The sequence below is a fragment of the Oncorhynchus mykiss genome, chromosome 2, assembly GCF_057628025.1.
Source record: "Oncorhynchus mykiss isolate SJ-2025 chromosome 2, ASM5762802v1, whole genome shotgun sequence".
NCBI lineage: Eukaryota > Metazoa > Chordata > Actinopteri > Salmoniformes > Salmonidae > Oncorhynchus > Oncorhynchus mykiss.
This window is the reverse complement of record NC_143023.1, coordinates 430,031-457,343: the sequence shown is the minus strand read 5'-3', so window position 1 is coordinate 457,343 and position 27,313 is coordinate 430,031. Positions and strand designations below refer to the sequence as shown.

At 47.1% G+C, this 27,313-nt stretch overlaps 1 protein-coding gene and 1 long non-coding RNA gene across 9 annotated transcripts in view; one reads left to right on the top strand and one right to left on the bottom strand.

Annotated features, from left to right (window-relative positions):
- The window catches only part of mtcl3a (MTCL family member 3a), a 47,284-nt gene extending 23,174 nt beyond the window's left edge, over nucleotides 1–24,110 (top strand). For 7 of the 8 annotated variants that reach the window (XM_090215756.1, XM_090215742.1, XM_090215751.1 and 4 more), the window contains 4 exons: nucleotides 3,250–3,741; nucleotides 4,704–4,786; nucleotides 5,560–8,059; nucleotides 23,285–24,110. In XM_090215756.1, coding sequence (XP_090071882.1) covers nucleotides 3,250–3,741; nucleotides 4,704–4,786; nucleotides 5,560–8,059; nucleotides 23,285–23,515 — 3,306 coding nt within the window. In that variant the 3' untranslated portion in view covers nucleotides 23,516–24,110. The remainder of the gene's footprint in view (nucleotides 1–3,249; nucleotides 3,742–4,703; nucleotides 4,787–5,559; nucleotides 8,060–23,284) is intronic. The other variant, XM_090215746.1, reaches the window with a different exon arrangement.
- On the bottom strand, nucleotides 23,647–24,937 carry LOC149984737 (uncharacterized). The gene is made up of 2 exons (XR_016490580.1): nucleotides 24,837–24,937; nucleotides 23,647–24,583 (listed from the first exon to the last, which is right to left on the bottom strand). It is a non-coding gene; the product is annotated as an uncharacterized LOC149984737 (long non-coding RNA).
- Nucleotides 24,938–27,313: the final 2,376 nt, after the last annotated feature.

Below are 27,313 nucleotides of genomic sequence, written 5' to 3'. Positions count from 1 at the left end.
CCATAAACAATGGCTAGTAATGCTGCGTACTCCATGAAAGGTAAAAGTCATTATATCACGAGAGGGCCATAAACAATGGCTAGTAATGCTGCGTACTCCATGAAAGGTAAAAGTCGATATATCACGAGAGGGCCATAAACAATGGCTAGTAATGCCACGTACTCCATGAAAGGTAAAAGTCATTATATCACGAGAGGGCCATAAACAACGGCTAGTAATGCCACGTACTCCATGAAAGGTAAAAGTCGATATATCACGAGAGGGCCATAAACAATGGCTAGTAATGCCACGTACTCCATGAAAGGTAAAAGTCGATATATCACGAGAGGGCCATAAACAATGGCTAGTAATGCCACGTACTCCATGGAAGGTAAAAGTCGTTATATCACGAGAGGGCCATAAACAATGGCTAGTAATGCCACGTACTCCATGAAAGGTAAAAGTCGATATATCACGAGAGGGCCATAAACAATGGCTAGTAATGCCACGTACTCCATGAAAGGTAAAAGTCATTATATCACGAGAGGGCCATAAACAATGGCTAGTAATGCCACGTACTCCATGAAAGGTAAAAGTCATTATATCACGAGAGGGCCATAAACAATGGCTAGTAATGCTGCGTACTCCATGAAAGGTAAAAGTCGATATATCACGAGAGGGCCATAAACAATGGCTAGTAATGCTGCGTACTCCATGAAAGGTAAAAGTCGATATATCACGAGAGGGCCATAAACAATGGCTAGTAATGCCACGTACTCCATGAAAGGTAAAAGTCATTATATCACGAGAGGGCCATAAACAATGGCTAGTAATGCCACGTACTCCATGGAAGGTAAAAGTCGTTATATCACGAGAGGGCCATAAACAATGGCTAGTAATGCCACGTACTCCATGAAAGGTAAAAGTCGATATATCACGAGAGGGCCATAAACAATGGCTAGTAATGCCACGTACTCCATGAAAGGTAAAAGTCATTATATCACGAGAGGGCCATAAACAATGGCTAGTAATGCCACGTACTCCATGAAAGGTAAAAGTCGATATATCACGAGAGGGCCATAAACAATGGCTAGTAATGCCACGTACTCCATGAAAGGTAAAAGTCGATATATCACGAGAGGGCCATAAACAATGGCTAGTAATGCCACGTACTCCATGGAAGGTAAAAGTCGTTATATCACGAGAGGGCCATAAACAATGGCTAGTAATGCCACGTACTCCATGAAAGGTAAAAGTCGTTATATCACGAGAGGGCCATAAACAATGGCTAGTAATGCCACGTACTCCATGGAAGGTAAAAGTCGTTATATCACGAGAGGGCCATAAACAATGGCTAGTAATGCCACGTACTCCATGAAAGGTAAAAGTCGTTATATCACGAGAGGGCCATAAACAATGGCTAGTAATGCCACGTACTCCATGAAAGGTAAAAGTCGATATATCACGAGAGGGCCATAAACAATGGCTAGTAATGCCACGTACTCCATGAAAGGTAAAAGTCGATATATCACGAGAGGGCCATAAACAATGGCTAGTAATGCCACGTACTCCATGAAAGGTAAAAGTCGATATATCACGAGAGGGCCATAAACAATGGCTAGTAATGCCACGTACTCCATGGAAGGTAAAAGTCGATATATCACGAGAGGGCCATAAACAATGGCTAGTAATGCCACGTACTCCATGAAAGGTAAAAGTTGTTATACATTTCTGAGGTCTCGTCATTTTTCAGGACACAAACTCAAGTACACAGTACAAATATGATCCAATATTTTCAGTATTTTATACAGCGTATTTCCTATTCAACAAATCTGTATATGAATAAGGCTTGAAATGACTTATATTTTTTTCAAAATATACTAGAATGGATTTTATAAAATGACTTTAACCTGTAGAGTATGCCTTGTTAGTGGCTCAACCAGTAAGGTTTCAGCCAGGACTTGATGGACAGTCGGAAGACCGAATGAAATGGTAGGAGGGAGGGACATGCAGGCGGTTAGAGACGTACTCCTGTGTCCGTGGTAACCAGGGCTAGGTCTTTTCCATCTACGGTGTCCACAGATCGATTTATAAAACGTGAAAATGTCTGTCGGGAAAAAACCCGGTACCAGAACTACGCAGGACTTTTACATTGAAGAGTTTGAAGCTTAAACATAATATTAACACTCACAGACCTGGAATGAGATTCTGTTTCTGTGGTAACACCTTACTTCACGCCTTACAGATGTGAAACGTTGTGATTCTGCCCTAATGCATCGTGGGCAAGACCTGTGAAAGCATTTCCCACTGGCCACACACTGGTTGAATCCACGTTGTTTCTAGTCGTCATTTCCCACTGTCCACACACTGGTTGAATCCACGTTGTTTCTAGTCGTCATTTCCCACTGGGCACACACTGGTTGAATCCACGTTGTTTCTAGTCGTCATTTCCCACTGTCCACACACTGGTTGAATCCACGTTGTTTCTAGTCGTCATTTCCCACTGTCCACACACTGGTTGAATCCACATTGTTTCTACATCATTTCCCACTGTCCACACACTGGTTGAATCCACGTTGTTTCTACATCATTTCCCACTGTCCACACACTGGTTGAATCCACGTTGTTTCTTGTCGTCATTTCCCACTGTCCACACACTGGTTGAATCCATGTTGTTTCTAGTCGTCATTTCCCACTGTCCACACACTGGTTGAATCCACGTTGTTTCTAGTTGTCATTTCCCACTGGCCACACACTGGTTGAATCCACGTTGTTTCTAGTCGTCATTTCCCACTGTCCACACACTGGTTGAATCCACGTTGTTTCTAGTCGTCATTTCCCACTGGCCACACACTGGTTGAATCCACGTTGTTTCTAGTCGTCATTTCCCACTGGCCACACACTGGTTGAATCCACGTTGTTTCTAGTCGTCATTTCCCACTGTCCACACACTGGTTGAATCCACGTTGTTTCTAGTCGTCATTTCCCACTGTCCACACACTGGTTGAATCCACGTTGTTTCTACATCATTTCCCACTGTCCACACACTGGTTGAATCCATGTTGTTTCTAGTTGTCATTTCCCACTGTCCACACACTGGTTGAATCCACGTTGTTTCTACATCATTTCCCACTGTTTCTACATCATTTCCCACTGTCCACACACTGGTTGAATCCACGTTGTTTCTAGTCGTCATTTCCCACTGTCCACACACTGGTTGAATCCACGTTGTTTCCACATCATTTAAATGATATGACTCTCTCTTCCTAGATGTACAAGGAGGTGAAGGTGAGGCGCGAGGTATCTGGGGAGATGAGAGAACCTGTCGGAGAGATTACAGAGGAAGTCACCCTGAATGTCAGCGTACATACCACCAGCACAGGATCCAGCATGCTTAGCGACAACTCGACTTCCGACCCCCAGAGCAGCAGCAGCAGCCAATCAGAGCCCACCAACCAACGCGGCTCCTACCCCCGTCGTCACCGCAACGACGACTTCGCCGCCCACAGAAACCGGGCGGATCACCGTGGCGACAGAGGAAACCCCCGTAACTATGACGACTGTGTCGGTAACCAGGAAGTGGACATGGCGGAACTGGAGGCCATCCTGCGAGGGGTTGACAGAGACTCTCCCTCTAAAGGGGGTATGGTTAATGTCCGTCGCTCCTCCCACGGTGGATCTAGTGTAGGAGTGACCCACAACACAGGGATGATCTCCGGGACATGGAGTGACAAGATGGAGAATACTACAGCCCTCAATGCCGTGAGTCACCACAACGTTCTGTCGTCTATGGCTCCACCCTCTGAAGTCTATTTTGGTCTTTAGTAATGTACATCTCTCCTTCTCTCTCCCTCTCTCCTCTACTCTCTCTCTCCTTCTCTCTCCCTCCCTTCCCGCTTTCTCTCTCCCTCCCTCCTCTACTCTCTCCCTCTCTCCTTCTCTCTCCCTCCCTCCTCTACTCTCTCCCTCTCTCCTTCTCTCTCCCTCCCTCCTCTACTCTCTCCCTCTCTCCTTCTCTCTCCCTCCATCCTCGCTCTCTCTGTCCTTCTCTCTCCCTCCCTCCTCTACTCTCTCCCTCCTCTACTCTCTCCCTCTCTCCTTCTCTCTCCCTCCCTCCTCTACTCTCTCCCTCTCTCCTTCTCTCTCCCTCCATCCTCGCTCTCTCTGTCCTTCTCTCTCCCTCCCTCCTCTACTCTCTCCCTCTCTCCTTCTCTCTCCCTCCCTCCTCTACTCTCTCTCTCCTTCTCTCTCCCTCCCTCCTCTACTCTCTCTCTCTCCTTTTCTCTCCTTCTCTCTCCCTCCCTCCTCTACTCTCTCCCTCTCTCCTTCTCTCCCTCCCTCCTCTACTCTCTCTCTCCTTCTCTCTCCCTCCCTCCTCTACTCTCTCTCTCTCCCTCCCTCCCTCCCTCCTCTACTCTCTCCCTCTCTCCTTCTCTCTCTCTCCCTCTACTCTCTCCCTCTCTCCCTTCCTCCCTCCATCCTCGCTCTCTCTGTCCTTCTCTCTCCCTCCCTCCTCTACTCTCTCCCGCTCTCCTTCTCTCTCCCTCCCTCCCTCCTCCTCTCTCCCTCCCTCCTCTACTCCCTCTCTCCTTCTCTCTCCCTCCCTCCTCTACTCTCTCTCTCTCCCTCCTCTCTCTCCTTCTGTCTCTCTCTCTCTCCTCTCTCTCTCTCTCCTTCACTCTCTCTCCCTCCTTTCTCTCTTTCTGTCTCTCTCCTCTCTCTAGGCCCTGAAGGAGATAGCCCGTGTGAGTGAAGAGCTGTGTAGCTACCAGGATGAGATCAGCAGGAAGTCCGGAGGGGACAAGAGGTAAAACTATATCAACAAACTGTTCCCTGTATAGGGCACTACTTTTGACCATGGCCCATAGGGCCGAGTACTGGTTAGATCCAGCCAAGTGCCATAGGGCTCTGTATAGGGAATAGGGTTCCGTTTGGTATACAGACACTGTCTACCGATGGCTGGATCTAACCAGTACTCGGCTGGGAGCACCATGGCACTTGGCTGGATCTAACCAGTACTCGGCTGGGAGCATCCTGGCACTTGGCTGGATCTAACCAGTCCTCGGTTGGGAACACCTTGGCACTTGGCTGGATCTAACCAGTACTCGGCTGGGAGCACCTTGGCACTTGGCTGGATCTAACCAGTTCTCGGCTGGGAACACCATGGCACTTGACTGGATCTAACCCCTTCTCTGTGTTAAATACCTGGGATACACGCTGTGCTTTTTAAACCCTCCATCCAGAACTAAAATGTTGCATTACGAACCACTGGTTCAAATACCAGGCATGCTTGGTCTGCTCCATTTGCCTTAGCAGCCACCAGTCATTATATGAAATACCTGAGAATCCTGGGATGCTGGCTGTGCTTTGTAACGGTATGGACTTCCTCTCTCTCTGTTCCGTCCTCTGCTCTAGGAGTCACTGTTTCAAATACCTGGGCTGTTTGCTGGGCTTTGTGAGCCCATTCTGCTTGATCTCTCCTAGAGTTGAATTGTTTGAAATAGCTTAGATGCTCGCTGTATTTTAGTAATGTAATGACCTTTTGCTTTCTCCCTGTGTTTTGATTCCCTCTGCCTTAAGGGGTCGAACCGAGTCCTCGTATTTCCCCGAGGTTGATCATGTTACGACCAGAGAGAGAATGGAGGACCCTGCCTTCAACCTGACGCAGCTGGTAGCTGACCTCAGGGCCCTGGAAGAGGAGAACTGGTTGTCCATCAAGAAGGACCCCACCAGGGGCCCCAGTCACCTCAAGGACCCCGCCAGGGGCCCCAGTCACCTCAAGGACCCCGACAGGGGCCCCAGTCACCTCAAGGACCCCGCCAGGGGCCCCAGTCACCTCAAGGACCCCACCAGGGGCCCCAGTCACCTCAAGGACCCCACATCCAAGCCCTCTGAGAGGGAGAGAGAAGCACCTCCGCTCCCCCCTCTGCTGGTTCCTCCTCCTATCCCTCCTCGGACAACATCATGGTACCTCGCCAGCCCCTCCCCTGAACTACAACTACACGTCCCAGAATCCCTCAGTGGCTCAGGCAGGAAGTGCCACAGCCCCTGTCTCCCGTTAGACAGGAAGTGCAGCAGCAGCCCATCGATAGTGAGGAAGTTCGAGGCGATGCTGCAGGAGAACGAGGGGAAAGTTCTGACGGAGGCGGGGTTTACCACCTGCGCTGTTCCCGTTAACTCCCGTTGCAACGTGGGCTGTTGCCACAACCGCTGGCCCTGCGACGGCAGCAGCAAGTCGTCCACCTACGTGCCTGTCCATAAGAGCCTGTCTGAAGTCAACATAGTGAGTGCTGCTGGGAAGGACTTGATCCACGACTACAGGCCCGTTGAGAAACCTAGAAGTCCTAGAAGCCCTGAGAGAGAGAGTCATATACAACCTGGAAACAAAGACCTAGCAGTTTCACACATCTGTCTTGACCTTACCTTAGAGTTACCCCCTCCAGGCTCCAACCCTCCAGACTCCAAACCTCCAGACTCCAACCCTCCAGGCTCCAACCCTCCAGGCTCCAACCCTCCAGGCTCCAACCCCCCAGGCTCCAACCCTCCAGGCCACAGTAGGAATATGATGCTGGAACAGGCCACTGCTGAGTTTAACAGGACTCTCTTCCAGGCTGAGATGGGTCGAGGGATGGAGGACGATGATGTAGAGGACAGTTTTACATCAGCGGGTGTCTCTAAAAGGGGCATACCAGACGGTACGACGGTATGTGGCGAGGTCACACACGGGGTCAACAGGGAGACGAACTTTGACCTCCCGCCACGGCACGCCACAGAGGTCAGACAGAAGGAGGTGATCTGTGACATCACAGCTCAGAAGCTGAGTTCAGGGATCAAACTGAGCCAGGCCCTGCCCCCATCTGACCCTCATCCAGGGGTCACTGTCAGGACCTTTGATCCCCCTGCCACCTCTGACCTTTCACCCCAACACCCAGAAGTTGCGTTTAGGAACATGCCTTCTAACCCGGCAACACACTGCCCTGAGGTCAAACACAAAGCTGGCCCCCCCAACAGCCTGTCTAAGCCCACACTGCACAGGTCCATCTCTAGTGAATACAAGCAGCCTGCCCAGACTACACACACGGCTCCAGGACCAGAGGTGAGTGCCAGTCCTAAGAGGGACATCAAGGCCCAAGGAGCGAGGCCTCATTCCGTTAAGTCATGCCCAGCTCCCCAGCCTCCTACAAACCTCAGGCCGAGGCAGGTTGGGCAACCTGGGTGTCGCTCAACCACAACGCAGGACATCCTTAAAGCTGGATCTGTGGGGTCAGGACTCCGTGTGCCTGGGGGGTCAGGACTGCGTGTGCCTGGGGGGTCAGGACTCCGTGTGCCTGGGGGGTCAGGACTCCGTGGTGTAATGAGCGACCAGCCCTGGAAGCCCTTGACTCTGGCTGCGTTACGTCCATCTGACTCCAGGTCTAATTACGGAGCTGTGGAGAGGATCCTGAAGAGCTATGAGAACACTGCCTGGAGCCAGCGGTACCAGAACCATACCCAACCCACTGAGTCCAGTCCTAACCCTGGTCTCAGCCCCAGTCCTAACCCTGGTCTCAGCCCCAGCCCTAACCCTGGTCTCAGCCCCAGCCCTAACCCTGGTCTCAGCCCCAGCCCTAACCCTGGTCTCAGCCCCAGCCCTAACCCTGGTCTCAGCCCCAGCCCTAACCCTGGTCTCGGACCCAGCCCTAACCCTGGTCTCAGCCCCAGCCCTAACCCTGGTCTCAGCCCCAGCCCTAACCCTGGTCTCAACCCCAGCCCTAACCCTGGACCCAGCCCCCGTCTCAGCCCCAGCCCTAACCCTGGTCTCAACCCCCGTCTCAGCCCCAGCCCTAACCCTGGACCCAGCCCCCGTCTCAGCCCCAGACCAAACTCTGGTCTCAACCCCAGCCCTAACCCTGGTCCCAGCCCCAGCCCTAACCCTGGTCCCAGTCCCAGACAGGAAGAGGAACTCATGGATCTTCTGGAGGAGATGATAGACAAGGATTACTGGGATCAGTCAGGCCCTGCCTCTGGACACTCCTCCCACACACACTCTCACCACAGCCAGCTGACCAGCTCCCACAGAGAGACAAGGCTAACCATGCAGGTGGGTACAGCGTTAAAACGCAAACGCATGAATACACACACACACACACACACACACACACACACACACACACACACACACACACACACACACCATTGTGTTTATTCTGTGGAATAGTTTGACTTGTTGATCAAACCTCTCTAAAACATTTAACTGGCAAAATCTGCATCCCAGAATGGTTCCTCTGGGTCCTGGTTAATGGTCCCCTAGTTCCTATGGGTCCTGGTTAATGGTCCCCTAGTTCCTCTGGGTCCTGGTTAATGGTCCCCTAGTTCCTATGGGTCCTGGTTAATGGTCCCCTAGTTCCTATGGGTCCTGGTTTATGGTCCCCTAGTTCCTATGGGTCCTGGTTAATGGTCCCCTAGTTCCTCTGGGTCCTGGTTAATGGTCCCCTAGTTCCTATGGGTCCTGGTTAATGGTCCCCTAGTTCCTATGGGTCCTGGTTAATGGTCCTCTAGTTCCTATGGGTCCTGGTTAATGGTCCCCTAGTTCCTATGGGTCCTGGTTAATGGTCCCCTAGTTCCTATGGGTCCTGGTTAATGGTCCCCTAGTTCCTATGGGTCCTGGTTTATGGTCCCCTAGTTCCTATGGGTCCTGGTTGATGGTCCCCTAGTTCCTATGGGTCCTGGTTAATGGTCCCCTAGTCCCTATGGGTCCTGGTTAATGGTCCCCTAGTTCCTCTGGGTCCTGGTTAATGGTCCCCTAGTTCCTCTGGGTCCTGGTTAATGGTCCCCTAGTTCCTATGGGTCCTGGTTAATGGTCCCTATGGGTCCTGGTTAATGGTCCCCTAGTTCCTATGTGTCCTGGTTAATGGTCCCTATGGGTCCTGGTTGATGATCCCCTAGTTCCTATGGGTCCTGGTTGATGGTCCCCTAGTTCCTATGGGTCCTGGTTGATGGTCCCCTAGTTCCTATGGGTCCTGGTTGATGGTCCCTATGGGTCCTGGTTGATGGTCCCCTAGTTCCTATGGGTCCTGGTTGATGGTCCCCTAGTTCCTATGTGTCCTGGTTAATGGTCCCTATGGGTCCTGGTTGATGGTCCCCTAGTTCCTATGGGTCCTGGTTGATGGTCTCCTAGTTCCTATGGGTCCTGGTTAATGGTCCCCTAGTCCCTATGGGTCCTGGTTAATGGTCCCTTAGTTCATATGGGTCCTGGTTAATGGTCCCCTAGTTCCTATGGGTCCTGGTTAATGGTCCCCTAGTCCCTATGTGTCCTGGTTAATGGTCCCCTAGTTCCTATGGGTCCTGGTTAATGGTCCCCTAGTTCCTCTGGGTCCTGGTTAATGGTCCCCTAGTTCCTATGGGTCCTGGTTAATGGTCCCTATGGGTCCTGGTTAATGGTCCCCTAGTTCCTATGTGTCCTGGTTAATGGTCCCTATGGGTCCTGGTTGATGATCCCCTAGTTCCTATGGGTCCTGGTTGATGGTCCCCTAGTTCCTATGGGTCCTGGTTGATGGTCCCCTAGTTCCTATGGGTCCTGGTTGATGGTCCCTATGGGTCCTGGTTGATGGTCCCCTAGTTCCTATGGGTCCTGGTTGATGGTCCCCTAGTTCCTATGTGTCCTGGTTAATGGTCCCTATGGGTCCTGGTTGATGGTCCCCTAGTTCCTATGGGTCCTGGTTGATGGTCTCCTAGTTCCTATGGGTCCTGGTTAATGGTCCCCTAGTCCCTATGGGTCCTGGTTAATGGTCCCTTAGTTCATATGGGTCCTGGTTAATGGTCCCCTAGTTCCTATGGGTCCTGGTTAATGGTCCCCTAGTTCCTATGGGTCCTGGTTAATGGTCCCCTAGTCCCTATGTGTCCTGGTTAATGGTCCCCTAGTTCCTATGGGTCCTGGTTAATGGTCCTCTAGTTCCTATGGGTCCTGGTTAATGGTCCCCTAGTTCCTCTGGGTCCTGGTTAATGGTCCCCTAGTTCCTATGGGTCCTGGTTAATGGTCCCCTAGTTCCTCTGGGTCCTGGTTATAGGTCCCCTAGTTCCTATGTGTCCTGGTTAATGGTCCCTATGGGTCCTGGTTAATGGTCCCCTAGTTCCTATGTGTCCTGGTTAATGGTCCCTATGGGTCCTGGTTGATGGTCCCCTAGTTCCTATGGGTCCTGGTTGATGGTCCCCTAGCTCCTATGGGTCCTGGTTAATGGTCCCCTAGTCCCTATGGGTCCTGGTTAATGGCCCCTTAGTTCCTATGGGTCCTGGTTAATGGTCCCTATGGGTCCTGGTTAATGGTTCCTATGGGTCCTGGTTAATGGTCCCCTGGTTCCTATGGGTCCTGGTTAATGGTCCCTATGGGTCCTGGTTAATGGTCCCTATGGGTCCTGGTTAATGGTCCCTATGGGTCCTGGTTGACAGTAATACCATCCAGGGTTCCATTAATGGTCCCTATGGGTCCTGGTTAATGGTCCCCTAGTTCCTATGGGTCCTGGTTAATGGTCCCTATGGGTCCTGGTTAATGGTCCCCTAGTCCCTATGGGTCCTGGTTAATGGTCCCTTAGTTCCTATGGGTCCTGGTTAATGGTCCCTATGGGTCCTGGTTAATGGTCCCTATGGGTCCTGGTTAATGGTCCCTATGGGTCCTGGTTGACAGTAATACCATCCAGGGTTCCATTAATGGTCCCTATGGGTCCTGGTTAATGGTCCCTATGGGTCCTGGTTAATGGTCCCCTAGTTCCTATGGGTCCTGGTTGATGGTCCCCTAGTTCCTATGTGTCCTGGTTAATGGTCCCCTAGTTCCTATGTGTCCTGGTTAATGGTCCCCTAGTTCCTATGTGTCCTGGTTAATGGTCCCCTAGTTCATATGGGTCCTGGTTAATGGTCCCCTAGTTCCTATGTGTCCTGGTTAATGGTCCCCTAGTTCCTATGGGTCCTGGTTAATGGTCCCCTAGTTCCTATGGGTCCTGGTTAATGGTCCCCTAGTTCCTATGGGTCCTGGTTAATGGTCCCCTAGTTCCTATGTGTCCTGGTTAATGGTCCCCTAGTTCCTTTGTGTCCTGGTTAATGGTCCCCTAGTTCCTATGGGTCCTGGTTAATGGTCCCCTAGTTCCTATGGGTCCTGGTTAATGGTCCCCTAGTTCCTATGGGTCCTGGTTAATGGTCCCCTAGTTCCTATGGGTCCTGGTTAATGGTCCCCTAGTTCCTATGGGTCCTGGTTGATGGTCCCCTAGTTCCTATGGGTCCTGGTTAATGGTCCCCTAGTTCCTATGGGTCCTGTTTAATGGTCCCTATGGGTCCTGGTTGACAGTAATACCATCCAGGGTTCTATTAATGGTCCCCTAGTTCCTATGGGTCCTGGTTAATGGTCCCCTAGTTCCTATGGGTCCTGGTTAATGGTCCCCTAGTTCCTATGGGTCCTGGTTTATGGTCCCCTAGTTCCTATGGGTCCTGGTTAATGGTCCCCTAGTTCCTATGGGTCCTGGTTAATGGTCCCCTAGTTCCTATGGGTCCTGGTTGACGGTCCCCTAGTTCCTATGGGTCCTGGTTGACGGTAGTACACTCCAGGTAAAAGGGGACCTCACTCTAGTCTGAGGACAACACCGCTGGGAATGGTGTTTATGTGCAGAAGGACAGAGGCCAAAGCCTACTGGTTGGCTGCAATGCGGCCCATTTCACTTTTAACAGCCTTGTAACAAAGGAACCAAGAAGTTAACTTGGCAGGAAGACACTCTAACCTCCAAATCCAACCGTTTCATCTTAAGTCTCTCACTCTCTCACTCTCACCCCCCCTCTCGCTCTCTCACTCTCACACCCCCCCCCTCTCTCTCTCTTGCTCCCCCTCTCTCTCTCTTTCTCTCTCTCACCCCCCCTCTCGCTATCTCACTCTCACCCCCCCCCCCCCCCCCTCTCTCTCTCTTGCTCCCCCTCTCTCTCTCTTTCTCTCTCTCACCCTAACTCTCAGTTGGAAGCGAAAGGTTTCTGGTCCTGTGTTTTGTAACTACAGAAATATCTCCAGCCAGCCAGCTGCCTCTGAGCCCCCCCCCCTCCCCCCAGACCACAGGAATGAAACCTCCCTTTAGATGAAACTGCTGTAATGTAATGCAAATGTTTCTGAAAGCATGAGAGTCAGTCAGTGATTAGCAGACCTATTAGATTGGCCATCAGAGAGAGAGAGAGAGAATGTAGTGGAACTAGAAGCTCAGAATGAGATGGTCATCAGAGAGAGAGAGAGAATGTAGTGGAACTAGAAGCTCAGAATGAGATGGTCATCAGAGAGAGAGAGAGAGAGAGAGAATGTAGTGGAACTAGAAGCTCAGAATGAGATGGTCATCAGAGAGAGAGAGAGAGAGAGAGAATGTAGTGGAACTATAAGCTCAGAATGAGATGGTCATCAGAGAGAGAGAGAGAGAGAGAATGTAGTGGAACTAGAAGCTCAGAATGAGATGGTCATCAGAGAGAGAGAGAGAGAGAGAGAATGTAGTGGAACTAGAAGCTCAGAATGAGATGGTCATCAGAGAGAGAGAGAGAGAGAGAGAATGTAGTGGAACTAGAAGCTCAGAATGAGATGGTCATCAGAGAGAGAGAGAGAATGTAGTGGAACTAGAAGCTCAGAATGAGATGGTCATCAGAGAGAGAGAGAGAGAGAGAATGTAGTGGAACTAGAAGCTCAGAATGAGATGGTCATCAGAGAGAGAGAGAATGTAGTGGAACTAGAAGCTCAGAATGAGATGGTCATCAGAGAGAGAGAGAGAGAGAGAATGTAGTGGAACTAGAATCTCAGAATGAGATGGTCATCAGAGAGAGAGAGAGAGAATGTAGTGGAACTAGAATCTCAGAATGAGATGGTCATCAGAGAGAGAGAGAGAGAATGTAGTGGAACTAGAATCTCAGAATGAGATGGTCATCAGAGAGAGAGAGAGAGAATGTAGTGGAACTAGAATCTCAGAATGAGATGGTCATCAGAGAGAGAGAGAGAGAATGTAGTGGAACTAGAAGCTCAGAATGAGATGGTCATCAGAGAGAGAGAGAATGTAGTGGAACTAGAATCTCAGAATGAGATGGTCATCAGAGAGAGAGAGAGAGAGAGAGAATGTAGTGGAACTAGAAGCTCAGAATGAGATGGTCATCAGAGAGAGAGAGAGAGAGAGAATACAGTGGAACTAGAAGCTCAGAATGAGATGGTCAACAGAGAGAGAGAGAGAATGTAGTGGAACTAGAATCTCAGAATGAGATGGTCATCAGAGAGAGAGAGAGAATGTAGTGGAACTAGAATCTCAGAATGAGATGGTCATCAGAGAGAGAGAGAATGTAGTGGAACTAGAATCTCAGAATGAGATGGTCATCAGAGAGAGAGAGAGAGAGAGAGAATGTAGTGGAACTAGAAGCTCAGAATGAGATGGTCATCAGAGAGAGAGAGAGAGAGAGAGAATGTAGTGGAACTAGAAGCTCAGAATGAGATGGTCATCAGAGAGAGAGAGAGAGAGAGAGAATGTAGTGGAACTAGAAGCTCAGAATGAGATGGTCATCAGAGAGAGAGAGAGAATGTAGTAGAACTAGAAGCTCAGAATGAGATGGTCATCAGAGAGAGAGAGAGAGAGAGAATGTAGTGGAACTAGAAGCTCAGAATGAGATGGTCATCAGAGAGAGAGAGCATGTAGTGGAACTAGAAGCTCAGAATGTGATGGTCATCAGAGAGAGAGAGAGAGAGAGAATGTAGTGGAACTAGAATCTCAGAATGAGATGGTCATCAGAGAGAGAGAGAGAGAATGTAGTGGAACTAGAATCTCAGAATGAGAAGGTCATCAGAGAGAGAGAGAGAGAATGTAGTGGAACTAGAATCTCAGAATGAGATGGTCATCAGAGAGAGAGAGAGAGAATGTAGTGGAACTAGAATCTCAGAATGAGATGGTCATCAGAGAGAGAGAGAGAGAATTTAGTGGAACTAGAATCTCAGAATGAGATGGTCATCAGAGAGAGAGAGAGAGAATGTAGTGGAACTAGAAGCTCAGAATGAGATGGTCATCAGAGAGAGAGAGAATGTAGTGGAACTAGAATCTCAGAATGAGATGGTCATCAGAGAGAGAGAGAGAGAGAGAATGTAGTGGAACTAGAAGCTCAGAATGAGATGGTCATCAGAGAGAGAGAGAGAGAGAGAATACAGTGGAACTAGAAGCTCAGAATGAGATGGTCAACAGAGAGAGAGAGAGAATGTAGTGGAACTAGAATCTCAGAATGAGATGGTCATCAGAGAGAGAGAGAGAATGTAGTGGAACTAGAATCTCAGAATGAGATGGTCATCAGAGAGAGAGAGAGAATGTAGTGGAACTAGAATCTCAGAATGAGATGGTCATCAGAGAGAGAGAGAGAATGTAGTGGAACTAGAATCTCAGAATGAGATGGTCATCAGAGAGAGAGAGAGAGAGAGAGAATGTAGTGGAACTAGAATCTCAGAATGAGATGGTCATCAGAGAGAGAGAGAGAGAGAATGTAGTGGAACTAGAATCTCAGAATGAGATGGTCATCAGAGAGAGAGAGAGAGAATGTAGTGGAACTAGAAGCTCAGAATGAGATGGTCATCAGAGAGAGAGAGAGAGAGAGAATGTAGTGGAACTAGAATCTCAGAATGAGATGGTCATCAGAGAGAGAGAGAGAGAGAGAGAGAATGTAGTGGAACTAGAAGCTCAGAATGAGATGGTCATCAGAGAGAGAGAGAGAGAGAGAATACAGTGGAACTAGAAGCTCAGAATGAGATGGTCAACAGAGAGAGAGAGAGAATGTAGTGGAACTAGAATCTCAGAATGAGATGGTCATCAGAGAGAGAGAGAGAATGTAGTGGAACTAGAATCTCAGAATGAGATGGTCATCAGAGAGAGAGAGAGAATGTAGTGGAACTAGAATCTCAGAATGAGATGGTCATCAGAGAGAGAGAGAGAATGTAGTGGAACTAGAATCTCAGAATGAGATGGTCATCAGAGAGAGAGAGAGAGAGAGAGAATGTAGTGGAACTAGAATCTCAGAATGAGATGGTCATCAGAGAGAGAGAGAGAGAGAATGTAGTGGAACTAGAATCTCAGAATGAGATGGTCATCAGAGAGAGAGAGAGAGAATGTAGTGGAACTAGAAGCTCAGAATGAGATGGTCATCAGAGAGAGAGAGAGAGAGAGAATGTAGTGGAACTAGAAGCTCAGAATGAGATGGTCATCAGAGAGAGAGAGAGAGAGAGAGAATGTAGTGGAACTAGAAGCTCAGAATGAGATGGTCATCAGAGAGAGAGAGAGAATGTAGTGGAACTAGAAGCTCAGAATGAGATGGTCATCAGAGAGAGAGAGAATGTAGTGGAACTAGAAGCTCAGAATGAGATGGTCATCAGAGAGAGAGAGAATGTAGTGGAACTAGAAGCTCAGAATGAGATGGTCATCAGAGAGAGAGAGAGAGAATGTAGTGGAACTAGAAGCTCAGAATGAGATGGTCATCAGAGAGAGAGAGAGAGAGAGAATGTAGTGGAACTAGAATCTCAGAATGAGATGTCATCAGAGAGAGAGAGAGAGAGAGAGAGAATGTAGTGGAACTAGAATCTCAGAATGAGATGTCATCAGAGAGAGAGAGAGAGAGAGAGAGAATGTAGTGGAACTAGAATCTCAGAATGAGATGGTCATCAGAGAGAGAGAGAGAGAATGTAGTGGAACTAGAATCTCAGAATGAGATGGTCATCAGAGAGAGAGAGAGAGAGAGAGAGAGAGAGAGAATACAGTGGAACTAGAATCTCAGAATGAGATGGTCATCAGAGAGAGAGAGAGAGAGAGAGAGAGAATGTAGTGGAACTAGAATCTCAGAATGAGATGGTCATCAGAGAGAGAGAGAGAGAGAGAGAATGCAGTAGAACTAGAATTTCAGAATGAGATGGTCATCAGAGAGAGAGAGAGAGAATGTAGTGGAACTAGAATCTCAGAATGAGATGGTCATCAGAGAGAGAGAGAGAATGTAGTGGAACTAGAATCTCAGAATGAGATGGTCATCAGAGAGAGAGAGAGAGAGAGAGAATGTAGTGGAACTAGAATTTCAGAATGAGATGGTCATCAGAGAGAGAGAGAGAGAATGTAGTGGAACTAGAATCTCAGAATGAGATGGTCATCAGAGAGAGAGAGAGAATGTAGTGGAACTAGAATCTCAGAATGAGATGGTCATCAGAGAGAGAGAGAGAGAGAGAGAGAATGCAGTAGAACTAGAATTTCAGAATGAGATGGTCATCAGAGAGAGAGAGAGAGAATGTAGTGGAACTAGAATCTCAGAATGAGATGGTCATCAGAGAGAGAGAGAGAATGTAGTGGAACTAGAATCTCAGAATGAGATGGTCATCAGAGAGAGAGAGAGAGAGAGAGAATGTAGTGGAACTAGAATTTCAGAATGAGATGGTCATCAGAGAGAGAGAGAGAGAATGTAGTGGAACTAGAATCTCAGAATGAGATGGTCATCAGAGAGAGAGAGAGAATGTAGTGGAACTAGAATCTCAGAATGAGATGGTCATCAGAGAGAGAGAGAGAGAGAGAGAATGCAGTAGAACTAGAATTTCAGAATGAGATGGTCATCAGAGAGAGAGAGAGAATGTAGTGGAACTAGAAGCTCAGAATGAGATGGTCATCAGAGAGAGAGAGAGAGAGAGAGAGAATGTAGTGGAACTAGAAGCTCAGAATGAGATGGTCATCAGAGAGAGAGAGAGAGAGAGAGAGAGAATACAGTGGAACTAGAAGCTCAGAATGAGATGGTCATCAGAGAGAGAGAGAGAGAAAGAGAATATAGTGGAACTAGAAGCTCAGAATGAGATGGTCATCAGAGAGAGAGAGAGAGAGAGAGAGAGAATGTAGTGGAACTAGAAGTTCAGAATGAGATGGTCATCAGAGAGAGAGAGAGAGAATGTAGTGGAACTAGAATCTCAGAATGAGATGGCCATCAGAGAGAGAGAGAGAATGTAGTGGAACTAGAAGCTCAGAATGAGATGGTCATCAGAGAGAGAGAGAGAATGTAGTGGAACTAGAAGCTCAGAATGAGATGGTCATCAGAGAGAGAGAGAGAGAATGTAGTGGAACTAGAAGCTCAGAATGAGATGGTCATCAGAGAGAGAGAGAGAGATAATGTAGTGGAACTAGAAGTTCAGAATGAGATGGTCATCAGAGAGAGAGAGAGAGATAATGTAGTGGAACTAGAAGCTCAGAATGAGATGGTCATCAGAGAGAGAGAGAGAATGTAGTGGAACTAGAATCTCAGAATGAGATGGTCATCAGAGAGAGAGAGAGAGAGAGAATGTAGTGGAACTAGAAGCTCAGAATGAGATGGTCATCAGAGAGAGAGAGAGAATGTAGTGGAACTAGAAGCTCAGAATGAGATGGTCATCAGAGAGAGAGAGAATGTAGTGGAACTAGAAGCTCAGAATGAGATGGTCATCAGAGAGAGAGAGAGAGAATGTAGTGGAACTAGAAGCTCAGAATGAGATGGTCATCAGAGAGAGAGAGAGAGAGAGAGAGAGAATGTAGTGGAACTAGAATCTCAGAATGAGATGGTCATCAGAGAGAGAGAGAGAGAATGTAGTGGAACTAGAAGCTCAGAATGAGATGGTCATCAGAGAGAGAGAGAGAGAATGTAGTGGAACTAGAATCTCAGAATGAGATGGTCATCAGAGAGAGAGAGAGAGAATGTAGTGGAACTAGAATCTCAGAATGAGATGGTCATCAGAGAGAGAGAGAGAGAATGTAGTGGAACTAGAAGCTCAGAATGAGATGGTCATCAGAGAGAGAGAGAGAGAGAGAATGTAGTGGAACTAGAAGCTCAGAATGAGATGGTCATCAGAGAGAGAGAGAGAGAGAGAGAGAGAATGTAGTGGAACTAGAAGCTCAGAATGAGATGGTCAACAGAGAGAGAGAGAGAATGTAGTGGAACTAGAATCTCAGAATGAGATGGTCATCAGAGAGAGAGAGAGAGAATGTAGTGGAACTAGAATCTCAGAATGAGATGGTCATCAGAGAGAGAGAGAGAGAATGTAGTGGAACTAGAAGCTCAGAATGAGATGGTCATCAGAGAGAGAGAGAGAGATAATGTAGTGGAACTAGAAGTTCAGAATGAGATGGTCATCAGAGAGAGAGAGAGAGATAATGTAGTGGAACTAGAAGCTCAGAATGAGATGGTCATCAGAGAGAGAGAGAGAATGTAGTGGAACTAGAATCTCAGAATGAGATGGTCATCAGAGAGAGAGAGAGAGAGAGAATGTAGTGGAACTAGAAGCTCAGAATGAGATGGTCATCAGAGAGAGAGAGAGAATGTAGTGGAACTAGAAGCTCAGAATGAGATGGTCATCAGAGAGAGAGAGAATGTAGTGGAACTAGAAGCTCAGAATGAGATGGTCATCAGAGAGAGAGAGAGAGAATGTAGTGGAACTAGAAGCTCAGAATGAGATGGTCATCAGAGAGAGAGAGAGAGAGAGAGAGAGAATGTAGTGGAACTAGAATCTCAGAATGAGATGGTCATCAGAGAGAGAGAGAGAGAATGTAGTGGAACTAGAAGCTCAGAATGAGATGGTCATCAGAGAGAGAGAGAGAGAATGTAGTGGAACTAGAATCTCAGAATGAGATGGTCATCAGAGAGAGAGAGAGAGAGAATGTAGTGGAACTAGAATCTCAGAATGAGATGGTCATCAGAGAGAGAGAGAGAGAATGTAGTGGAACTAGAAGCTCAGAATGAGATGGTCATCAGAGAGAGAGAGAGAGAGAGAATGTAGTGGAACTAGAAGCTCAGAATGAGATGGTCATCAGAGAGAGAGAGAGAGAGAGAATGTAGTGGAACTAGAATCTCAGAATGAGATGGTCATCAGAGAGAGAGAGAGAGAATGTAGTGGAACTATAATCTCAGAATGAGATGGTCATCAGAGAGAGAGAGAGAGAGAGAATGTAGTGGAACTAGAATACGATGAGGGAGATGAGAGAGCTGTGGGTTGGTAGACCACTACATTGCTGCCTGCTATACGATGAGGGAGATGAGAGAGCTGTAGGTTGGTAGACCACTACATTACTGCCTGCCATACGATGAGGGAGATGAGAGAGCTGTGGGTTGGTAGACCACTACATTGCTGCCTGCTATATGATGAGAGAGCTGTGGGTTGGCAGACCACTACATTACTGCCTGCTATATGATGAGGGAGATGAGAGAGCTGTGGGTTGGTAGACCACTACATTACTGCCTGCCATACGATGAGGGAGATGAGAGAGCTGTGGGTTGGTAGACCACTACATTGCTGCCTGCCATACGATGAGGGAGATGAGAGAGCTGTGGGTTGGTAGACCACTACATTGCTGCCTACCATACGATGAGGGAGATGAGAGAGCTGTGGGTTGGTAGACCACTACATTGCTGCCTGCTATATGATGAGGGAGATGAGAGAGCTGTGGGTTGGTAGACCACTACATTACTGCCTGCCATACGATGAGGGAGATGAGAGAGCTGTGGGTTGGTATACCACTACATTGCTGCCTGCCATACGATGAGGGAGATGAGAGAGCTGTGGGTTGGTAGACCACTACATTGCTGCCTGCCATACGATGAGGGAGCTGAGAGAGCTGTGGGTTGGTAGACCACTACATTGCTGCCTGCCATACGATGAGGGAGATGAGAGAGCTGTGGGTTGGTAGACCACTACATTGCTGCCTGCTATATGATGAGGGAGATGAGAGAGCTGTGGGTTGGCAGGCCACTACATTGCTGCCTGCTATATGATGAGGGAGATGAGAGAGCTGTGGGTTGGTAGACCACTACATTGCTGCCTGCTATATGATGAGGGAGATGAGAGAGCTGTGGGTTGGCAGACCACTACATTGCTGCCTGCTATATGATGAGGGAGATGAGAGAGCTGTGGGTTGGTAGACCACTACATTGCTGCCTGCCATACGATGAGGGAGATGAGAGAGCTGTGGGTTGGTAGACCACTACATTGCTGCCTGCCATACGATGAGGGAGATGAGAGAGCTGTGGGTTGGTAGACCACTACATTGCTGCCTGCTATATGATGAGGGAGATGAGAGAGCTGTGGGTTGGCAGACCACTACACTGCTGCCTGCTATATGATGAGGGAGATGAGAGAGCTGTGGGTTGGTAGACCACTACATTGCTGCCTGCCATACGATGAGGGAGCTGAGAGAGCTGTGGGTTGGTAGACCACTACATTGCTGCCTGCTATACGATGAGGGAGATGAGAGAGCTGTGGGTTGGTAGACCACTACATTGCTGCCTGCCATACGATGAGGGAGATGAGAGAGCTGTGGGTTGGTAGACCACTACATTGCTGCCTGCCATACGATGAGGGAGATGAGAGAGCTGTGGGTTGGTAGACCACTATATTGCTGCCTGCTATAGGATGAGGGAGATGAGAGAGCTGTGGGTTGGCAGACCACTACACTGCTGCCTGCTATATGATGAGGGAGATGAGAGAGCTGTGGGTTGGCAGACCACTACATTGCTGCCTGCTATATGATGAGGGAGATAGACAGAAAGCAGATGAGAGAGCTGTGGGTTGGCAGACCACTACACTGCTGCCTGCTATATGATGAGAGAGCTGTGGGTTGGCAGACCACTACCCTGCTGCCTGCTATATGATGAGGGAGATGAGAGAGCTGTGGGTTGGCAGACCACTACATTGCTGCCTGCTATATGATGAGGGAGATGAGAGAGCTGTGGGTTGGTAGACCACTACATTGCTGCCTGCTATATGATGAGAGAGCTGTGGGTTGGTAGACCACTACATTGCTGCCTGCTATATGATGAGGGAGATGAGAGAGCTGTGGGTTGGTAGACCACTACATTGCTGCCTGCTATATGATGAGGGAGATGAGAGAGCTGTGGGTTGGTAGACCACTACATTGCTGCCTGCTATAGGATGAGAGACAGTGTCTGACAGACCACTACATTGCTGCCTGCTATAGGATGAGGGACAGTGTCTGACAGACCACTACATTGCTGCCTGCTATAGGATGAGGGACAGTGTCTGACAGACCACTACATTGCTGCCTGCTATAGGATGAGAGACAGTGTCTGACAGACCACTACATTGCTGCCTGCTATAGGATGAGGGACAGTGTCTGACAGACCACTACATTGCTGCCTGCTATAGGATGAGAGAGCTGTGGGTTGGCAGACCACTACATTGCTGCCTGCTATAGGATGAGGGACAGTGTCTGACAGACCACTACATTGCTGCCTGCTATAGGATGAGAGACAGTGTCTGACAGACCACTACATTGCTGCCTGCTATAGGATGAGAGACAGTGTCTGACAGACCACTACATTGCTGCCTGCTATAGGATGAGAGAGCTGTGGGTTGGCAGACCACTACATTGCTGCCTGCTATAGGATGAGGGACAGTGTCTGACAGACCACTACATTGCTGCCTGCTATAGGATGAGAGACAGTGTCTGACAGACCACTACATTGCTGCCTGCTATAGGATGAGGGACAGTGTCTGACAGACCACTACATTGCTGCCTGCTATAGGATGAGGGACAGTGTCTGACAGACCACTACATTGCTGCCTGCTATAGGATGAGGGACAGTGTCTGACAGACCACTACATTGCTGCCTGCTATAGGATGAGGGACAGTGTCTGACAGACCACTACATTGCTGCCTGCTATAGGATGAGGGACAGTGTCTGACAGACCACTACATTGCTGCCTGCTATAGGATGAGGGACAGTGTCTGACAGACCACTACATTGCTGCCTGCTATAGGATGAGGGACAGTGTCTGACAGACCACTACATTGCTGCCTGCTATAGGATGAGGGACAGTGTCTGACAGACCACTACATTGCTGCCTGCTATAGGATGAGAGACAGTGTCTGACAGACCACTACATTGCTGCCTGCTATAGGATGAGGGACAGTGTCTGACAGACCAATCAACCTGCACATGTCCTCTACTGTATACTTGTTGTTGTTGTTGAATGTCTGGTTGTTTTGACCCTTGGTTGTTGTTGTTACTGTTGTCCCTTTGACAATGTTGATTCTTATTATCTTAATAATGTAAATATCTAAAGTTAAGCTTTGACAACATGTACATTGTTACATCATGTTTAAAGCTCAATTTAAATATAATGATTATATAAAGTGTAATATTGGGATGCAAACGGACACAGTAGTGGTGTCTTCTTCCTTTAAACCCAGAACCATGTGTATGAGGGGGATCCTTCTGTTTCAAAGTAGGCTTTTGTTTTAAGACAACCGAGAACCTCTCTCTCTCTCTCTGTGTGACCCTGATTTAGCTCAACCTTGCACTAAAAGGTTGACTATCTTAGGGCCCGGGAATCAATCGGTCTGAGACACTGCATCTCAGTGCTAGAGGGGGTCACTACAGACCCTGGTTCAGTGGTCTAATGCACTGTATCTCAGTGCTAGAGGTGTCACTACAGACCCTGGTTCGAATCCCAGGCTGTATCACAACCGGCCGTGATTGGGAGTCCCGTAGGGCGGAGCACAATTGGCCCAGCGTTGTCCGGGTTTTGGCCCCGGTGTAGGCCGTCATTGTAAATAAGAATTTATTCTTAAACTGACTTTCCCTAGATATATAAAGGTTACATCATTATTATTATTATTATTATTATTATTAAGTATCACTTTCTCAGTATCCCGTCTCTATGCAACAGACTGACAGTAGCCAAGAAGTAGAGTTAGGTGCTCAAGGGGGCTACAGAGGACGAAGGTAGGAGATCATATGGAAAGTATTCCAACTCAAATGTTGTTCTGAAGTGAAATAGAGTCGATGGCCGAGGGCTGCAGATGACCTGGAGAAATGTAGCCTACTGTTCCTGCTCAAAATAATGTTTTTATGGCTGATTGGAGTGAGGAATGTTTGTTAATTCTCTTTCTCTCTCATGCTCTCCCCCACTCTCTCTGTCTCTCCCTCTCTCTCGCTCTCCCCTTCTGTCTCTCTCTCCCCCTCTCTCTCGCTCTCTCTTTGTCTTTCCCCCTCTCTCGTTCTCTCTCCCCCTCTCTCGTTCTCTCTCCCCCTCTCTCTCTCTCCCCCTCTCTCTCTCCCTCTCTCTCTCTCCCCCTCTCTCTCTCCCTCTCTCTCTCTCTCACTCCCCCTCTCTCTTTCTGTCTTTCCCCCTCTCGTTTTCTCTCCCCCTTCTCTCTCTCTCTTTTTGTCTCTCCCCTTCTGTCTCTCTCTCCCCCGCTCTCACGCTCTCTATCGCTCTGTCTCTCCCCCTCTCTCTCGCTCTGTCTCTCTGTCTCTCTGTCTCCCTCTCTGTCTCTCTCTCTTCCCTCAGGAGTGTAAAGTATCTTCCAGCTCCTCATCAGTCCAGAAGAATTTCTCTCGTCCGGCCTGTCCAGCCAACCGCCGCCCCCCGTCACGCTGGGCTAGTTGTTCCCCCTCCACCTCTTCCTCCTCCTCCACCTCCTCCTCCTCCACCCCTATAAACCAGCCCTCTTCCGGCTCCGCCCACAAACACACCTCATTCTCCTACTCAGCCTATCACACGGAGACAGTCATCATCTGACCCCCAGCTGACCCTGTGTCTGAACCAATAAGATGCCTTTCGTTACTGTACGTACTCTGACATTTCTGACATCCTTCCTTGATTCCTTCACATCGAAGGTCCGAGTCGGGGGGGTGGGGGGTGGGGGGGGACCTTTTCCTCCACCGCCTCTATACGTACCGAGACTGTTACTTCTACAACCAATCAGACGATCCAAGAGCTTCAGCTGTGGACCAACGTGGAGTTGGTTCACCGATCATCTTCAGAATGTAATCTCATCGACTAGCGGAGGAGACGTTTCATGTATTCTACTATAGCAACTCCAGGATCCCCAATGCTGACTGTACCTCTGTGGCTTAATGTGCATCCCAAATGGCACCCTATTCCCTATATAGTGCGCACTATTTTAGACCAGAGCCCATAGTGCCATAGGGGGCTTTTTGGTCAAAAGTAGTGCACTAAATAGGGAATAGGGTGCCATTTAGGAGGCTAATATATTCAACGCCTTTCATTTCACATACTCTCTTTAACTTGACATGTTGCATAATAATTACAGTATTACAGAATAAATGTTCGTTATTCTTTACCTTTCTGATATCAGATGGGATTACATAAATCGGGCCTGTTTCTTCATATTTACCAAAGGTGTCGTCTACAGCTTCTCTTCTCTCTCTAAAAAAAAAAAGGACTGATGAGTTTCTATGCTTTTATTTGATTGGACATCGCCGGCTGTTGTCGGGCAGGATAGCCGACTAGCTCCTTGTGTGTTAGCGCTTCCTGTTTGTTGGGGGGGGCCATGCTTAAAGGGGCAATCTGCAGTTCATACAAAAAAAACACTTTACTAATAGCAGAATTACCCCTTTTTTTTAAATATATTTTTAAATTTTATTTTTAACTTGATGAAATGGACAACAAACCCTTTCTACTGGTGGTCTCTGTAACCGATGGTTACCTACCCGGCCCTATTGACTAATACCACAGTCTGTTGAATCGACGTGGTCGTGACCTCGTGGTCTCTGTAACCGATGGTTACCTACCCGGCCCTATTGACTACAGTCTGTTGAGTCGATGTGGTGGTGACCTCGTGACCTCGTGGTCTCTGTAACCGATGGTTACCTACCCGGCCCTATTGACTAATACCACAGTCTGTTGAATCGACGTGGTGGTGACCTCGTGACCTTGTGGTCTCTGTAACCGATGGTTACCTACCCGGCCCTATTGACTAATACCACAGTCTGTTGAATCGACGTGGTGGTGACCTCGTGACCTCGTGGTCTCTGTAACCGATGGTTACCTACCCGGCCCTATTGACTACAGTCTGTTGAGTCGATGTGGTGGTGACCTCGTGACCTCGTGTCTATATCATGAACGTGATGCCTTTGCTGTTTTTAATTTGTGTAATAAATGTAGCTACATATTTACCGTCTACTTCTTAATTAATACGTCTGGATTACAATTTATATTATAATAATAATAATGTGTATTCTTCTCATATTCAAAAATCCTGTTTTTGAAACGTTTTTTTGGGGGGGGGGGGGTTTCGTGTTTTGTATTTTCAGGTATTTAGACTACTGAGTTGTTGGAGCTGAGAACATAAACATTTCTCTACACCCACCATAACATCTGATAAATATGTTTTGTATTGTCAGGTATTTAGACTACTGAGTTGTTGGAGCTGAGAACATAAACATTTCTCTCCACCCACCATAACATCTGATAAATATGTTTTGTATTGTCAGGTATTTAGACTACTGAGTTGTTGGAGCTGAGAACATAAACATTTCTCTACACCCACCATAACATCTGATAAATATGTTTTGTATTGTCAGGTATTTAGACTACTGAGTTGTTGGAGCTGAGAACATAAACATTTCTCTACATCCACCATAACATCTGATAAATATGTTTTGTATTTTCAGGTATTTAGACTACTGAGTTGTTGGAGCTGAGAACATAAACATTTCTCTACACCCACCATAACATCTGATAAATATGTTTTGTATTGTCAGGTATTTAGACTACTGAGTTGTTGGAGCTGAGAACATAAACATTTCTCTCCACCCACCATAACATCGGATAAATATGTTTTGTATTGTCAGGTATTTAGACTACTGAGTTGTTGGAACTGAGAACATAAACATTTCTCTACACCCACCATAACATCTGATAAATATGTTTTGTATTTTCAGGTATTTAGACTACTGAGTTGTTGGAGCTGAGAACATAAACATTTCTCTCCACCCACCATAACATCTGATAAATATGTTTTGTATTTTCAGGTATTTAGACTACTGAGTTGTTGGAACTGAGAACATAAACATTTCTCTACACCCACCATAACATCGGATAAATATGTTTTGTATTGTCAGGTATTTAGACTACTGAGTTGTTGGAGCTGAGAACATAAACATTTCTCTACACCCACCATAACATCGGATAAATATGTTTTGTATTTTCAGGTATTTAGACTACTGAGTTGTTGGAGCTGAGAACATAAACATTTCTCTACACCATAACATCTGATAAATATGTTTTGTATTGTCAGGTATTTAGACTACTGAGTTGTCGAAGCTGAGAACATAAACATTTCTCTCCACCCACCATAACATCTGATAAAAATGTTTTGTATTGTCAGGTATTTAGACTACTGAGTTGTTGGAACTGAGAACATAAACATTTCTCTCCACCCACCATAACATCTGATAAATATGTTTTGTATTGTCAGGTATTTAGACTACTGAGTTGTTGGAACTGAGAACATAAACATTTCTCTACACCATAACATCTGATAAATATGTTTTGTATTGTCAGGTATTTAGACTACTGAGTTGTTGGAACTGAGAACATAAACATTTCTCTCCACCATAACATCTGATAAATATGTTTTGTATTGTCAGGTATTTAGACTACTGAGTTGTTGGAGCTGAGAACATAAACATTTCTCTACACCATAACATCTGATAAATATGTTTTGTATTTTCAGGTATTTAGACTACTGAGTTGTTGGAACTGAGAACATAAACATTTCTCTACACCCACCATAACATCTGATAAATATGTTTTGTATTGTCAGGTATTTAGACTACTGAGTTGTTGGAACTGAGAACATAAACATTTCTCTACACCCACCATAACATCTGATAAATATGTTTTGTATTGTCAGGTATTTAGACTACTGAGTTGTCGGAACTGAGAACATAAACATTTCTCTCCACCCACCATAACATCTGATAAATATGTTTTGTATTGTCAGGTATTTAGACTACTGAGTTGTTGGAGCTGAGAACATAAACATTTCTCTACACCCACCATAACATCTGATAAATATGTTTTGTATTGTCAGGTATTTAGACTACTGAGTTGTTGGAGCTGAGAACATAAACATTTCTCTCCACCCACCATAACATCTGATAAATATGTTTTGTATTGTCAGGTATTTAGACTACTGAGTTGTTGGAGCTGAGAACATAAACATTTCTCTCCACCCACCATAACATCTGATAAATATGTTTTGTATTGTCAGGTATTTAGACTACTGAGTTGTTGGAGCTGAGAACATAAACATTTCTCTCCACCCACCATAACATCTGATAAATATGTTTTGTATTGTCAGGTATTTAGACTACTGAGTTGTTGGAGCTGAGAACATAAACATTTCTCTACACCCACCATAACATCTGATAAATATGTTTTGTATTGTCAGGTATTTAGACTACTGAGTTGTTGGAGCTGAGAACATAAACATTTCTCTACACCCACCATAACATCTGATAAATATGTTTTGTATTGTCAGGTATTTAGACTACTGAGTTGTTGGAG